We start from the raw sequence: 15,602 nt of genomic DNA on the forward strand, positions 1-15,602 counted from the left end.
GATGCCTCCGGTCCCGAATGGAACATCCCGCCCAACGCTCCCGCCTGTATGGAGCGGCACCTGGAGGGCGCGCACTACCGCGCAGGTAGCGGGGCCGCGGGCGGGCCGCCGGCCCGGGGGGAGCGGGGTGAGGGGGGCCGCTGCTGGGCCGCCCGGTCCCGCCGCTCACCGGAGCCTCTCCCCTCGCCTCTCTCCCGCAGACGGGGTCCTGCTGTTGGGCGCCTCGGGGCTGAGCGGCCGCTGCTGGACCGGATCGCTCTGGGTCTTCGCCGACCCCCGCCGCGCCCCCAGCGAGGGCTTCTGCACCGCCGGCGTCCAGACGGAGGCGGGAGTCGCCGACCTGCGCTGGGTGGCGGACAGGGGCATCCTGGTGGCCTCCGACTCCGGTAAGCAACAGGGATCCCCATCCTGGGACCGCTCCTGAGGTGGGTGCTACCCCCTCAATCCATCGCTGAGGTGGGTCCAGGGCCCCCATCGCTAAGGTGGGTCCGGGGCCCCCATCGCTGAGGTGGGTGCCCCCCATCGCTGAGGTGGGTCCGGGGCCCCCATCGCTGAGGTGGGTCCGGGCCCCCCATCGCTGAGGTGGGTGCCCGACCCCCCCCAGGCGCTGTGGAGCTGTGGGAGCTGGACGAGAACGAGACCCTCATCGTCAACAAGTTCTGTAAATACGAGCACGATGACATCGTGATGACAGTGGCTGTCCTGGCCAGCAGCACCCAGGCCGTCAGCGGTGGCAGGGACTTCTGGTGAGTGCCCCCAGCCCGGCTGCCCTGCGGCAGGGCTGGTGCCAGGCGCTGACTGCTCGCTCTTGTCCACAGCGTGAAGGTCTGGGACCTCCCGGAGCAGACGGTGCTGCACTCCTACAGAGGTGAGTGCCACCCATTGCCCTGCTCCTCCTGGCCCCTGGGCCCCGCTCCTCCTGGCCCCTGGCTGGTTACTGCAGGCCCAGCTCAGTCCTGCAGCATCCCTGGTTATCTCCCGGCTGCCAAACCACGCTTGGGGCCATGATCTAATATGTGAAGTTTCCGGCTCAGCCTCATTTCTTTGTCCGTTGTTCATTTCTCTCCACAAAATGAATGGTATAAGGCTTAGTTTGTCTCCTATCTCTAAGCGTATTTTAGAGTATTTCTTCTGCACTGAAATCTGTCTCCCACCTGCACGTGAGCATGTGATCTCGTAACTGGGTTCTCTCACTGGAAATGCCCATCTCTGGAGATCTGGTGGTGTGATCTCTAGCCATGGTAAAGGACATACTTTGTTTGATCCTGTCCCTCCTGGCCCCTTTGTAACGGACTCTTGGCTGGAGAGGTTTCCTCCAGCTTATGCACGTCACGGGGACCTGACTGCAGTGGCTCTGGTTGGATTTGGCAGCTCATCAGCTTGGTAGGAAGCAGTTGGCTATTGCTGAGTAGAAGTTAACCCTGTATCTGGGCTTAAACTGTTCTTTATTGTGCTGCTGTGCCGTCAGAGGTCTTGGGAACATGTGGGAAAGTTGGATACAATCTTTGAGGCTCTTTATCCTTTTGTGCTTTTGGTAGCTCACTCCGGTTCAGTGACATGTGTGGCTTCCTGTCCTGGTAAGGACACTGTGTTCCTGTCCTGTGGTGAGGTAAAGCTTGCTTTCTGTCTAAATCTACAAATGAGATTTAATTGTAGTTATTTACAGTTAAATGCACTCTCTGAGAAACTTCTTACTGTGTTACAAGCTGCATACCCATGTTACTTAAATGTTACACTCTGATAAGTTGCTAGTCAGCTTACCAAGATGATTTCTACGGCTTTATATTAAAATATGTGAGTTCCCAGCTCTGTCCTGGGCATGACTGAAGGAGCTAACACAGTTAATGGCAGCATCATTTTACCACAGAGGAGGAGGTGGTGTGGGTTTGAATGTGGGTCAGTAGCAGTTCTGCAGCGAATCTGAGTTTATGCCTCTCCCTTGCTGCAAAGAAATTATAAAAACCTTCTCATTCACTTTGATTTATAGGACAACAGAACTTTACTCTGGGACACCAGATGCCCCAAACCAGCTACTCGAATCGGTATGTTTCTGTGTGCAGTCACTGTGTGTGTATGACTTTTTGTTGGAAGACAAAATACTTTTTGAGCCTGACTTCAGTATGTCTAATTTCAAATCTGACCATTTGGGCAGAAAAGCCCATTACAGCCTAAGGGAGTCTAATACTATCACAGAAGTACAGTAAGCTTTTAACTACCTGTCTTGGTGCAGTAGCAGTGCTAACTGAGATAGTGCAGGAATATCTTTGTATTGACTCTTTCCACGCTCACCCCAACTTCTGTGCTCGCAGTTTGCAGTGCCTGTAATCACCTCCCTACCTCAGTCATGTGGCATCCACAGAAAAGTGACATCTTTGCTTTGGGTAAGAAGTGAGCTTATTATTTGACTTTCACCAGACAAACCAAGGTCTGTCTTCTCACGTGGCAATTTTGCTAATAACCTCATTCTCCCTTCCTCTCTTAAAGGTGATGAAAATGGAACAGTTGCACTAGTAGACACAAAGAATCCTGATTCTGCCCTCAGCTCCACTGTGCATGCCCGAAGTATCACGGGGTTTGCATTTTCTACACATAGGTACAGTCAGATGTGCTGGCGTGTGTGTGACTCCATACACCTGAAAGCCTTATTTGTTTTTAGAGTAAAATTTATGAGAACTAGTTTTGGTCTCTGTCAAGAAGACCTCTCTGCCAAAGAACATCTCACTTTTGACAAGTTTGTGAATATACACGAGAACTGTAGTATTCAGAATTATTGACCCACTCATTGTGGGGACTTTTGTAGTTACAGTCACCTCTGCTTGAGGATGGATTATTTGCTTTCCGATGCTTATAGAATATTCCAGCTTAGTGTGCTGGCAACCTGCCAAATGATGAAGATGATGTTTTTGTAAGATTTAGTGTCTGTTACAGAATCACAGAATGATACAGGGTTAGAAGGGATATCTGGAGATCATCTAGTCCAATCCCCCATTAACTGAAGTCAGTAACTTAACTCGCTGTACCAGGGTCAGGCTCTCTAAGAACCATGCTTTTCACATGTTTATCCCTAAGAAGTTCCTGTATTTGATTGTTCTAACCCCCATCTCATCTCTCTCCTCCAGTTCACCGTTACTGGCTACAATCAGTGAAGACTGTTCAGTAGCTGTTCTTGACTCAGACCTCTCAGAGGTGTAAGTACCAGTCAGAACGTATTCACTACTGTAGCTTTTTGTCTTGTTAACTTAATGAGAAGTCAATTATTTATCCGTATGTTGAGTGGAAGATGAAAATACTCTTAAACTGGCAGTTAGGAATTGCCCGAGCCCCTAAACTCCAAGGGCCAGTGCTTTATGGCTGACAGAGGGTTTGTGTTTTCCAGGTTCAGAAGCCGTTCTCACCGGGACTTCGTAAAAGGGTTATCGTGGTCTCCTTTGGACAATGCCTTGCTCACTACAGTGGGATGGGATCACCAGGTTTTACATCACACTGTCCCCGTACCAACCGGTGAAGCTTCTGGAGTCAACTGTGTAAAAGAATAGTTTTTTTTTTTTTAAAAACTCACTGTCCAAATTCCTTCCTGGCATTACTTTGATTCTGCTGAAGTCAAAGGTGTGTGAGAACCGGAGCAGGGATGGTCTGTGGCTGTCTTCAACCTTGTGGCAAGGAAGGTTCCTGTAGTAATTTTAAGTTAGGCATAAGTTAGTTACAAACCAAGCTTTACCCTCTCCTCAGGAGCTGGCTTCACCTGTGATAAGACTTCAGTATTTTACTCAGAAAAAAAATTGACTTCAGGCACAGAGGAGACTTGGAGAGACAGAGAATTAGGTATAATTAAAAAAAATAATAATCAAACCACTCAGTTCCTCCCTCAGTTCTTCAAACCATCCGTGGAACTAATAGAAACATTTTGTGGGGGAGATGAAAAACAAGATCTCTCTTTAGCTGGATGCAAGAGCCTCACCCTTGAGCCTTCTTTGTTTTGTAAAGCAAAGAAGAACACAGGAAGACGTGTTCCATGCAAAGGCTAGAAGGGGTGGCACTGAGCACTGTCTGTGCTGCTGCTCCCTTGGGGGGTACCAGAACACCAGTGCTCAGTGTGAGGAGTCCTGAGTGCTGTACCATAAGGATCCCAGCCCTAGCCCTGTGGTGAAACACCATCGTGACAGCGCACGACGTGCTGAAGCACTGGGACTGGTGATGCTCAGCACTGGCTCGGGCTGAGGGCAGCTCAAAGGGGCAATGGCTGTCACACACGGAAAGCCCAGGGAAGGCAGCAGTTCCTGTGCTGTGCTGTGTTTCATCTCCTCTGTCAGAAAGACAACTTACTCAAAAGATAAGACCTGTGAACTAAAGTTAAAATGAAAGGGAAAAACTGGACTAAGGACTTCAGGTTTCATGTGCTTGCTCCTCTAACCAGGCTGCTTAGCGATAGGTGAGACACGTACGCGCTTGTGATGAGTGACTTTTTGTGCCAGAGACCGAGGGGACCAAGCAGTCCCATAATCCCCAAAACAGACTCTTAGAGGCGGTTTTTTGTAACATACCAAACCACACACTTTTCACACTAAACTGTTTCCCTGGGACATGTCATGTTTAACTGAAAAAATTTTTTTTGTAACATACCACACACTTTTCACACTAAACTGTTTCCCTCGGACATGTTTAACTGAAAAAAAAAAAAAAAAATTGGGACATGTCATGTTTAACTGAAAAAAAAAAAATCATTGCTGTGCATGCATTGCCACTGCTCTAGATGTGGCCTGGTCTGGCCGAATATTTCCTAGACAATAAAGCAGGTCCTGACTAACGAAACAAAAAATACTATTGAAATGAATTCTACTCCTGTTTTAGCATGATAGCAACACTAAAGTGTGCGCCACTTCCCATGGGCTTATCCCTGCATAAACATAGGGTTGACTTGATCCAAACTATGCAGAGCCCACCATTAATTTTTAGGCAGAGAAGCTTACCCAGGCTCTGTGCTTTTCTCGTGCTTGTTTTAAATCTCATTTGCTGCTTTTTTTAATTCCCATGTCATACAAGTGTTTCCAGAGCAAACCTGATCTAGAGCAGTGTATGACAAGGAATAGGTAAACGCTTATAAAAACTGACAACTTTCCTCAAAAATACCCCTTGAAGAACCAAAAGAGTTACCTGCTGTAGACCTCTGGTGGTGTCCTGAAACTGACACAGGTCTTGTGCTGCTTGTGAAAAAGTCTTGGAAAAAGTGGAAGACAGTTTTTAAATAAATTATAGTTTTCATTTGTACCTGGGTATAAGTTTCATCCGGCCGCTTCTGTAGTATCGAGGAGCCAGCTGAGGTCATTCACACAAAGTGAAATGGGGATTTTGGTCCCCGAAATTAAAGCTGGTCTTAAATAAAGGTGTACCCTACCACTGCTTAATGCCAGGGTGCTCCTGTTCTTCAGCACCAGTGCAGGGCAGGCGGCCAAGTCCTGCTTGTTTTCAGGCAGTTTTTCTTTCCAAAACTTGAAATAGGGTTTCCATCGTGCGAAGCTAAAAATAAAAGCTTTGAATGTCAAGTATTAAACCACATTAAGCTTCTCACATTGCCATCCTGTGAGCGAAATGGAGCAGTCCATGGCAAAAAGGGTAATGGTGGAAGGTGAAGCCTGTATGGACAACAGGTCATTACTGAGAGATTAATCCTCTTTTTACAATTGCTTAAAAACTTTTGGTGTGGCAGTGTGAGAAATGCTTCAGTGTCTGGCAAATCTTGGTTTATGTTGTGCCACAGGAGGGCAGCAGCTGCCGCCTGACAAGCAGCAAAGTGGCAAAAAAAGTTAGCACTTTGCTTTTAAAAGCACCTGGTCAGATTTTACCACTTACACCTGGGGCTTTTCACCATCAGAAGAGAAGCACAGGAGAGTGGCAGTTTATCTGGGAGTCACTGCTGCTGTGTTAGCTTGGCTGTGCCAGTGCTAGCAAGGCTAGGGGGAGAGAGATGAAATAGTTGTGCCAACACGCAGAAACTGGCAATACCACATCAATGCTTGTTGCCTTCACAGCTATCTGCTGGGAGACTCCTCTGGGGTTTGTGGCACGCTCACGCTGCCTGGATTACTTCACACAAGGTTTGGGGACACTTCTATAAATACACTGTGGCTACAGCAAAAGCTTCAAGATACCCACTACACGGGTATCTCTCCTTCCCAGGAGAGCCAGGGTAGCCAGGCTCTAACCAGAGCTAGATTAAAGAGAGGAAAATGCAAATAAATATAATTTTGAGGAGCGGAGAGAATAAGCCACCGTGAAGACGAGCCTGCCTTTTATGTTGCTGCTTGCATTGCTCACGCTGCATTTTCAATTTTAAGTGCAACATTCTAGTTAGGACTTGCAAATAACTAGGCAGGTTTCATTACTCATAAAAAGCTGAAAACCAAGTGCTATTTATAGAAGCAGCACAGGCTGAGCTGCACAGGATCCTCCAGCTGGGCACCAGGGGTGTTTCCAGGGGGGCAGCTGCCCCTTCGCTCCTCAATCAGCCCCCTAAAAAACACTTAAATTGCCCCAGGGTTTACATCAACGACTGGTAAATAGAAATTAGACTGAGCTGAAATTCAGCCTGTTGCGGAGGCCAGTTTGAGCTGTTTTCCTTTCCTTTTAATCTTACATGCAAAGATCTTCACCTTAGAGTAGAGGGACCACTTAATACTAAATCAAGTCAGACCACACGTGTAACAAAACAATACGTCCAGACACATTTAATGCAAGAAGGTTGCTGTTCAATGGCAGTCATAAATAAGAGACTTTGTTCAACACTTTACAGTAAAGCTACCGGTTACACTACGTTAGCGGGTACTTGTGCGGCTGCAGGGGATAATTCCAGTTGTCCAGAGGCTGGAATGACCAAAGAGCAGGTTGGAGTGAGAGCAATTCCATCATGGGGCTCTGGGATTGCTTTTTCAGCCCTCACACTGGGCTTTGTCCCGTTACCACCCCTCAGTTTCCTCTACTGCTAAGTTCATTTAGTGAAACAGAGCTGGGAGAAGGCTCGGGCAGAGGAATCGGACCCATTTTATCTGTGTTTTTCCCCGTCCCCACAGCCCAGCGATCCTCCCTCTGCATCAGGATTTAACTCTCCCCAGGAGCTCTGGCCGCCAGCAGCTCTGACAGTGGGTTCTTTGTAACACCAGCAGTTCCCAGTGGCCCCGGCATAAATGGCTAGTTGTTACCGAAATACTAGAATTTTTGCTTAAACGCATTCAAATGAAGCAGGGAGAGACCAAGGCGTTTAAAGAATGGAATAGCTCCACTGCTGAGAACATTCACACTAACCAGTTTCACAACAGTGAGCAGAGTCCTCCCTGATTTAGTTACAGCTTGGCCCACTCTGCGTTCCCAGAATGGGTGTTCTCTGAATGAATAATGGCTCTATTTCATAAAACTGACTTACATTATCATGCTTCTAACATTTAATAGAAACAAATACCCGTCTGCTAGAAACAAGACGCTCCACGCTATATAAACACCTTATTACAACTCTATACGAACCGTGTGTCTGGGTGAAACAGTAACTGTGAAATTCAAAGCAAGTGCCACCATTGGAGTTTCACATTTTGCTCTCCAAAAAAAATGTCCACACAAACTTGTGTTGGGGATATGCTCAAATTTAGGAGAATTCTTGAGGGCCCCGCCCTGTTTCTAGCCGATCTTAAACTGAAGTCTCACAACAAGCCGCTAAATTTAAAGCTGCTTTTGAGAATTAATTTGCATTTATAACTTAGTATTTTTTTGGGGAAAAAAAAAAGATCCATTAGGTTGCAACGCTATCAGAGAGGCTTCCTTGTTTTGTTTCAAGTTAAACTGGTGAAACTTCATCCAATACTAAAACAGGACCCTGCAGCCACTCAAACAGCATCACAGCTTTACTCCTACAGCTAAATAAGAATCCTCCAGATGCTCCTCACCTGGAGGAACTTCCATGTTTTAAGGAGCAGGGGGGGCTATTCTACACAAAACCAGCACAATTAAATACCCAGAGAGCGACACCATAGTCACTTTTCTCCATAAACATTTTTTGTTTTTAAATCAACACCCAGGTATTTAGAACGTGTTATTTCAATACTGGCTGGGGTGAGCACGAATGGAAATCTTCCAAGTCACTGCGTCTTGCTGGCATAAAAACATCCTTTGAATTAGCTATTAGACCGATTACGGTATTTGCATTTTCCTTTTATTCACAGCAGAGTAAAGTTCAGAGCACTTTGAAGCTGCTGCAATGTTTGAAACAGCTGTTAAATTATTAGGTAAAGTTGGAAATAACATAAAACGTAGAATGCCAAAGACGTGACACTAACATCAAGATAACTCTTTTGAAAATTCCACTGTGAAGGAAAATTTGTCACTGAATTTTGAGCTGAATTGTAGAGCAAAATCTGGTTACACGCCCCCACACGCGCACGCAGTGCGGGATAAGCTGGAGTGGAACTAACGACATTGTATAGGATTGAAAAGAGAAAGTGCTTTCCATAAAAAGTAGACTAATGTCTCAAAGTGCTTTCAGTTTGTCAGTGATTAGAAAACATTCTCTACAAGTTTTTACACTTATTTTACAGTGATTTTCAGCAAGTTTACCTATGAGGAAGATTACATATTCCTAATTTCCGTTCCAACCTTTGGTCGGCTGTCGTGGGACTGTACTGCTCGCTGGGACAGGCTTGCTTTGGTGTGTCACCACAAACATTCCACACACCAGGAGCGCCAAATACTCTACAATCACACCAAAATTAACCTCCCACTCCCCTGAATCAGACAAACTAAAGCCAAGTCTCAGCGTAACAGCGTATAAGGACTATGTGGCTTAGCTTTCGGAGGTGGGGTTTAGGTGAGTATGAAGTGGCAAGAGACCCCTGGAGGAAAGCACCATGCTGTGGTGGGTCCCTGACACCCACCAGCTGACACAGGAAAAGAAGGATTGTTCAATGTCTTAAGGCTCCAAAGTGCTTTACAGCCACCCATCCTCGCAGCCTTCTTCCATGAGGAACAGTTACCAACAGAAACATTTAGAGTGGCCAAAAGGGGCAGGAAAGCAAAGACCTGTGCTCCAAGAGCCCCCCACGGTCGATCGCTGGAGAAGGGGGCTCAGACCTTGGTGGTGGAGCTGCCCCCAGCTCGGCAGGGCTGGCACCGAGAGCCGGGAGCTGTTTTTAAGGCATCAGCATAATTGATTTGCTCAAGGCTGTTGAAGGAGGTGGGGACAGAAGAGGGCAGGATCTGGACATCCTAAACTCTATTTCTATCCCATTGGCCTCACATTCTTATTTTAAATCTCCTACATTTAGCTATATGCTGGTTTGCTTCCATTAGGCACATCTTCCAGCTGGTTTCTCCCCACTCCCAAGCATGTTGGATTTAAACCAATTAAAAAACAAAACAAAACATAACCTAAAACTGCAAACAATCTCTCCAGTGGTGATGCTTTTTAAAGAGAACTAAGGATGCTTTTGACTTTCTTAGAAGAACTATCAGGCTGCCATTTTGAAAATAACACGGGGGGGAAATAGAAGGAAAACTGTGTTTTCTCACGTAACAAGACAGCAGCCGGTCCTCTGTGGTAACTACTCTCCATGGCAGTCTTTTGCAAAGAGTCCAAGTCCCAGGTTCACTCCCCACCTTCCCCACCAGCAGTGTCAAGCAGTGCGTTTGCTGGATGGGCTGGGACCATCCCTGGTGCCCACAGAGGAGATGACAACCCACCCAGGCACCTTCCCTCCTTCTCCCAGCCGAAGGCGGTGGAGCAGCCCTGTGGAGAAGCCTATCGGTGGCCGCTCTGGTAGGCGTAGGAGATGGGCTGCCGTGCTCCAGGTCTGACTGTGAAGGTGGTAGTGGGTCCGCCGTGGGCAGGTCTGGAGGGAAAAAAGAGGGAGAGTCACTGAAAGCTGAGGAAACTCTGTTTTTATTCAAAATAGCAATTTTTTTTTGTCTTCTGTTGGAGCAGGGCGACTTTTGCATTGCCTCATGCCCCTGTTCAGGAACACAGCAAGGAGCCAGAACACACGGTAGGGAGTGGGGAGGCACCACAGGACAGTGACAGCCCTGGACCCAGACAGTGGGACTTCTCTGGGGCTACAGAGAGGATAAGGAAGGGCTCGGCTCAGGGGGACACATACCTGCTGGCTGTCACAGCGCTGGCAGGCGAGAAATCCCCGTTCTGCGCCTTGTACTTGGCGTCAGCCCCGGCGCTGCCGTACGGCGTGGCTTTCCCAGCAGCGTCCATGGACGTGCGCCTGCCCTGCGTGTTCGTGGGGCCGTTCCTCTGGGCAGGGCCCAGCCGGCGGCCCCCCTCCCCGGCTGCGGAGCTGTATCCCCCGGGGCTGTAGGAGAGGGTGCCCGTGGCCCGGGGGGCCGCCGCTGCCCGGCTGTAGGAGCTGTCGGGCTCCGAGACGTACAGGCGCTTCTTGATGAGCGGCCGGGGGTTCGGGCAGCGGCCAAAGTAACCGGCGGAGCTGCTGTAGTCTGGGTACTGGGGTGTGAAGTCGCCATTCCTCCTGCTCTTCTCTGAGGGCAGCGGGGCCGGGGGCTGACGGTTGCCCCCGTAGCCACGGCCGTAGCCGGGCCACCTGAAGTACCGTGGCGCCTCCGAGCTCCGGCTGCAGTCGGGGAAGCTGGGGCACTTGCGGTTCTCCTCCCGACTCGTGAGGGGCCCCTCGGCCTCGTCCGTCTCGTTGCTGAATTCGGGGGGCGGGGGGATAATCCCATAGTCCAGCGCCGTCTCCCCCTTCTCCTCCTCCTCCCTGGACACACCATGGCGGGTTGGGCCGGGCTGGTTGGGTTGCCCGGTCTCGAGGAGGCCCCGCAGCAGGCTGGAGGCAGCGGCCCGTCGGTGGCCGGGGAGGCTCGGGGGCTGCGCCTCAGCCATCACCCGCACGTCCCGGCCCTGCTCCGAGGAGCTGGAGAAGGATGGAGGTTTGCTCCATCCCGACCCTGTTGTACCCACCATAGGCGGGCGAGGCACCACGGTGAAGGAGTAGGGCTTGGACTCGTGGCGGTAGAAGCTGGTGGAGGTGGTGTCTGATGAGGCACTGTTGAGTTTCAGGGGGGACTTGGCCCGCAGCGCGGCTCCCACCTCGCCACCCTGCCGGCCCCGCTGGGCACGCTGCCGGGCGGCCAGGAGCAGTGCCATGGGGGACCCCCGCTCCACCCGCTCGCCCGTCACAGGGTGGATCAGCACCTCCTCCTGCCCCGCTCCCGAGGTGGCCGGCGGGCTCCTGGCCGTGCTGGTGGGGCAGGGAGGTTCGGCCGAGCCCAAGGCACACGGTGTTTCTGCTGAGCTGGTCCCAGCCCGGTGCACTTTGTACTGGAAGACGGCCGCGTTGGGCTGCGGGGCTGGGCTCTCTGTGGGAGGAGTGGGGGGCGAGGGGGATGTGGGAGCAGGGGGCTTCTCTGCCGGTGCCTGAGGTGGGTCTGGGGGGTTTGTGCTGCTGTTGAGGGACCCAGGAGCAGGGGTCCAGTTCTCTGTGGCCTTGCTAGCGGCAGGAGTGGGATGATCCTTGAGCCCCGTCTCATCCTTCTCCACTGCAGCCCCTGGTGCTGGGAGGGGGCTTGGGGCTGGTTTTGGCACCACCAAGTCACCTGGGTCAGGGGGGCTCTTCCTTGAGTCAGGGGGGCTCTTCCTTGGGTCAGGGTTGTGCTGCTGTTGAGGGACCCGGGAGCAGGGGTCAAGTTCTCCGTGGCCTTGCTAGCAGCAGGAGTGGGATGGTCCTTGGGCCTCATCTCATCCTTCTCCACTGCAGCCCCTGGTGCTGGGAGGGGGCTTGGGGCTGGTTTTGGCACCACCAAGTCACCTGGGTCAGGGGGGCTCTTCCTTGAGTCAGGGGGGCTCTTCCTTGGGTCAGGGGGGCTCTTCTTCATGCGAGGGGTGCTGCTGCCATCCTCAGTGCCCTGCTTCTGGCTGCCGAGCCCCACAGCAGGTTTCCCTTCTTTCTTCATATTCAGCACAGCCTCCAGCTCGTTCCTGATCTTCAACACGCTGCGGGTCTGAGGCGCAGGGCTGCTCTCTGGAGCGGGGAGCGCTGCACTGGGAGAGCCCCCTTTGGCACTGGGGGGGCTGCCAGGCACCTCTTTTTTCTTGGTCTCTCCTCCCGCGGGTACCTGTGTGTCCTTCCCAGCAGGTCCAGCTGGTTGGTGCCCATTGAGACTGGGCTCATGGCTGCCAGGGCGGTCGGTGCCACCGTCCGTGGGCTGGGGAGCTGCCGGCTTCTCCACCGGCCTCTCCTCCCTGCGTGGGGAGCGCAGGAGAGCTGAGAGCTCGTGCCGCAGCCTGCTGTGCAAAGGAAGTGTTATCCTGCCATCAGCCCCACCGCTCAGTGCGGGTTCTCCGCACACAAAAGCCGAGATAATGATTGAGCCCCTGCCCTTTGCCTTTCACTGGCATTATCACGATTTTTACAAGAGAGTGCTGTAGGATTCCAAAGTCTCCTCGACCAAAGGTCAAGCTGGGTTTATGCAGCCAGCCCCATTCAGGGCTCCCATTAACATCACACACCGTCCCGGGAGTGCAGGAGCTGCTGGGGTAGAGGTGACCTGAGCAGCAGCAGCCTGGGCTCCTTCAGGAGAGCCCTGGAATCCCCCAGCTTTTGACAAAATAATAAGAAAAAACACATGCTTTGCTTGCAAGGTCCATCACCCCGCAGGTGACCAAAGATCCTCTACAGCCACAAGGGAATGAGCCAGATACTGGTGGCCCAGGAGAGACAGAGTGGGAATTCACACTCCTGGGATTGTACAACTGATCAGAGAACTTGGTGCTGGTGGAGAAGCCAAGATCTAACAGATCTGTTAGTATCAGACAAGGTGAGCATTATAGCCTCATGTAAGACCTCCTTACGGGTCCCAAAGATACTGTGCAACGCAAAGGAAAGATCCTTAACTCGGTTGAAAGCCAGAGGGAAAACAAAGGCTAACACAGGCACTTCCAGAGCCGCTAATGAAATTGTCCAGAGCAATGACATACCAAAAAACCACAAAGAAGAAAACCCAGCAGTTCTCATTTGCTAAGGAAATTCATTGCTGCCAGTCTCCAGAGCACACCGAGGATACCTGCTCATTTACAGGGAAACAAAGATGTCTGGGCACAGAGTTAAAAGCACCATATGCATCACATGTCTGGATAGGAGTAGCAAGGGAACGGCAGTCGGAAGAGATCTATGCAAAGCTGGAGGAAACAAGAGTCCACATTTCATAAACGAGCAGTAACTTTGGACATGTCATTCCAACAGGTCCTAAGAACTGGGCAAGCCTGTTTCACCCCCAAAAATTTCTGTTGCGGTTGCTAACGCTCAGCATCTCTCTCTCCAAACCCACCCACCCTCACGTCACGGGCTGGTCTCGACAATGGAAAGCATCTCCAGCACGCTGCCAGCCTCCAGAGATGACGGCAAAGATTGTTCCCCTCTGCTGTGTTCGTGGGGTGGGACCAGCCCAGCAAAGCTCCAGCTGATTCAGAGCAGGCTGCTGGGCTGGGGTGGTGCCCAGGAACCGGCATTTCCAGTTTGTGGTACCTGCACCAGATTTATTCCTGCCGAGGATCCCTTTAAGGGGAGCTTTCACTGTAACCACCAGGAATCACTTCTCAGTGCTGGAACAGAGTTAGATGTCCCCCATTCCCAATGCCCATCCCGGTCTCTCAGGAGCCCACGCTTCCCACCCGTTAAATCATCAAATCCCAGCTTGGAAGGGACCTCAAGGATCATCTGTTCCAACCTTTCTTGGTAAAAGCATGGTCTAGACAAGACGGCCCAGCACCCTGTCCCACCAAATCCTAACAGTGTCCAGTGTTGGGGAATCCATCACTTCCCTGGGGAGATTATTCCAGTGGCTGATAGTTCTCATTGTGAAAAATTCTGCTTGTGTCCAATTGGGATCTCCCCTGGAGTAATTTGTACCCATTACCCCCGGTCTTTTCTATGTGGCTCCTCATAAAAAGGGAGCGTCCATCTGCTCTGTAGCCACCCTTTAAATACTGGGACACGGTGTTAAGGTCTCCCCTAAGCCTTCTTCTCTGAAGGCTGAACAAACCCAATTCTCTCAGCCTTTCCTCATGTGAGAGAAAATGAGCGAAGTTTGAGGCCACCCCTTACAAAAAAGGTGTGAAAATATATCTGCTTTGCACCCTGGCATCTCAGAGAGGCCAAGGATTTCCCCAAATTTGAAGCGCTCCCCCAAAACTCCTTGTTTTGAAGCAGAGCTAGGGAAGTTTGGCTATTAACTCCAGGAATTTATTCCCCCAGGATGCCAAAGCTTTGCCTGCACCCAGGAAATGGGGTGGGCAGGGGGAGGTGGTGGTACCCGAGGGGCAGGCAGCCGAGCTCCCTCTCCTCCAATGCCTCCAGGCGGCTGAGGGCCAGGCAGTTTTGGGGGCAGGACACCGATCTGGGGGGACAGGCACTGATCTGGGGGGAGTGGAGAGCTGCCGGGCAGGGTGTGTGCATCCTCCTGACTCACTGCTCCTCAGCCTCCCCCCGCACCCGAGAGCACGTGGGTGGAAAGAAAGGGTTAAGGCAGGAGCTGCAGAACAGCCCCGTGCAAATATGTACGTGGCAGAAGTGTCTGTGCCAAGTCACATCATAATCAAACCTCATCAAAATAATGCAAATACACAACACAGACTGGTCCTTAAAAAAATGCTGCTCCTTCCTACTAATTTCTCCAGCTAAACCTGTTACTCTTGGAAGAGAAGCACAACGAGAGGGACCCTCACAAGGGCAGCTGAGGGGAAAAAAGCCCCAGGGCTGGCTGTGCTTCTGCGGGCACTCTTTATCCCAGGGACATCTGCGATGTGTATTCCTCTACCACATACACTTCTACTAGTAAAACATCTGAAAGCTCAAAAAATACGCAAAAGGCTAGACTCAAAACCCCTGGTAATATGGGGTGCCAGCTGTGGTTTCACACCCAAGCCTGTGCTACCAGAGAGGAGTTTCTCAGGCACCAGTCCTACAGTTACTGGGAGCCCAGGTGAGATTTTTCACCCACTGTGATCTTTTGGACGGCATCACGGAGGGCACAACTCCTTTGTAGAACCTGGGTAACCCCATACCTTCCTAATGATGCTCTCCGATAGGTAAATAAACTCCCTCTCCCGCCCAGCTGTCCTCCAAATGACACCTGCACAACCCCATGACTCCTAATTGCACCCGGGTGACACCAGACCAGCCCATTTGCTGCTGTAGGTGATGGCCTCTCTAAAGGACGAGGATGTACGAGGAAAAACACCCCCTGCTCTCAGAGAGGATTTTCTTGTCAAGACCATGGGCTTTTAAGTGTTTTACTGTCTCCACTGACCTTCAGTGACCCGAGTGCATCACTGCAGCTTTAGCTATCGCCACCTCCAAAGCATCCCTGAGCAACCACGCGCTCTGCTGTACTCTTCAGGGGATAAGACCTTTGCAAAGGTGTGCTAGGTGGAGGAGGAAAGCTTGCTCAGCACATGCGGCAGCAAAGCCTCCAAGCCAACAAAGAGCACGTGTGGTTTCTGGAGTCCCAGCTGGGTTAAAGCCACCTCTGGGTCCAGCTGAGCTGGCACTTGCTCCTTCAGCCCCTGTATCCGGCTGTTCCTGGAGCACTGGCAGCTCTGCAGGGAA

The 15,602-nt window shown here is 51.1% G+C and overlaps 2 protein-coding genes across 2 annotated transcripts in view; one reads left to right on the plus strand and one right to left on the minus strand.

The window, feature by feature from the left end:
* On the plus strand, positions 1-4,603 carry WDR77 (WD repeat domain 77; the record flags this gene model as incomplete). Its single annotated transcript, XM_014948443.1, has 10 exons — positions 1-85; positions 201-386; positions 605-746; positions 819-868; positions 1,539-1,609; positions 1,988-2,042; positions 2,310-2,381; positions 2,485-2,593; positions 3,120-3,188; positions 3,377-4,603. Coding segments are annotated over 10 exons (999 nt in total), but the record flags the coding sequence as incomplete, so codon positions are not given.
* Positions 4,604-6,707: 2,104 nt separating this feature from the next.
* The window catches only part of LOC106891717 (chromosome unknown open reading frame, human C6orf132), a 34,339-nt gene continuing 25,444 nt past the window's right edge, over positions 6,708-15,602 (minus strand). Inside the window, exons 6-8 of the mRNA XM_014948432.1 lie at positions 15,172-15,182; positions 10,131-11,608; positions 6,708-9,866 (exon numbers count right to left, since the gene is read on the minus strand). Coding sequence (XP_014803918.1) covers positions 9,776-9,866; positions 10,131-11,608; positions 15,172-15,182 — 1,580 coding nt within the window. The 3' untranslated portion in view covers positions 6,708-9,775. The remainder of the gene's footprint in view (positions 9,867-10,130; positions 11,609-15,171; positions 15,183-15,602) is intronic.

Source organism: Calidris pugnax, unplaced genomic scaffold (assembly GCF_001431845.1).
Source record: "Calidris pugnax isolate Ruff unplaced genomic scaffold, ASM143184v1 scaffold91, whole genome shotgun sequence".
Taxonomy (NCBI): Eukaryota; Metazoa; Chordata; class Aves; order Charadriiformes; family Scolopacidae; genus Calidris; species Calidris pugnax.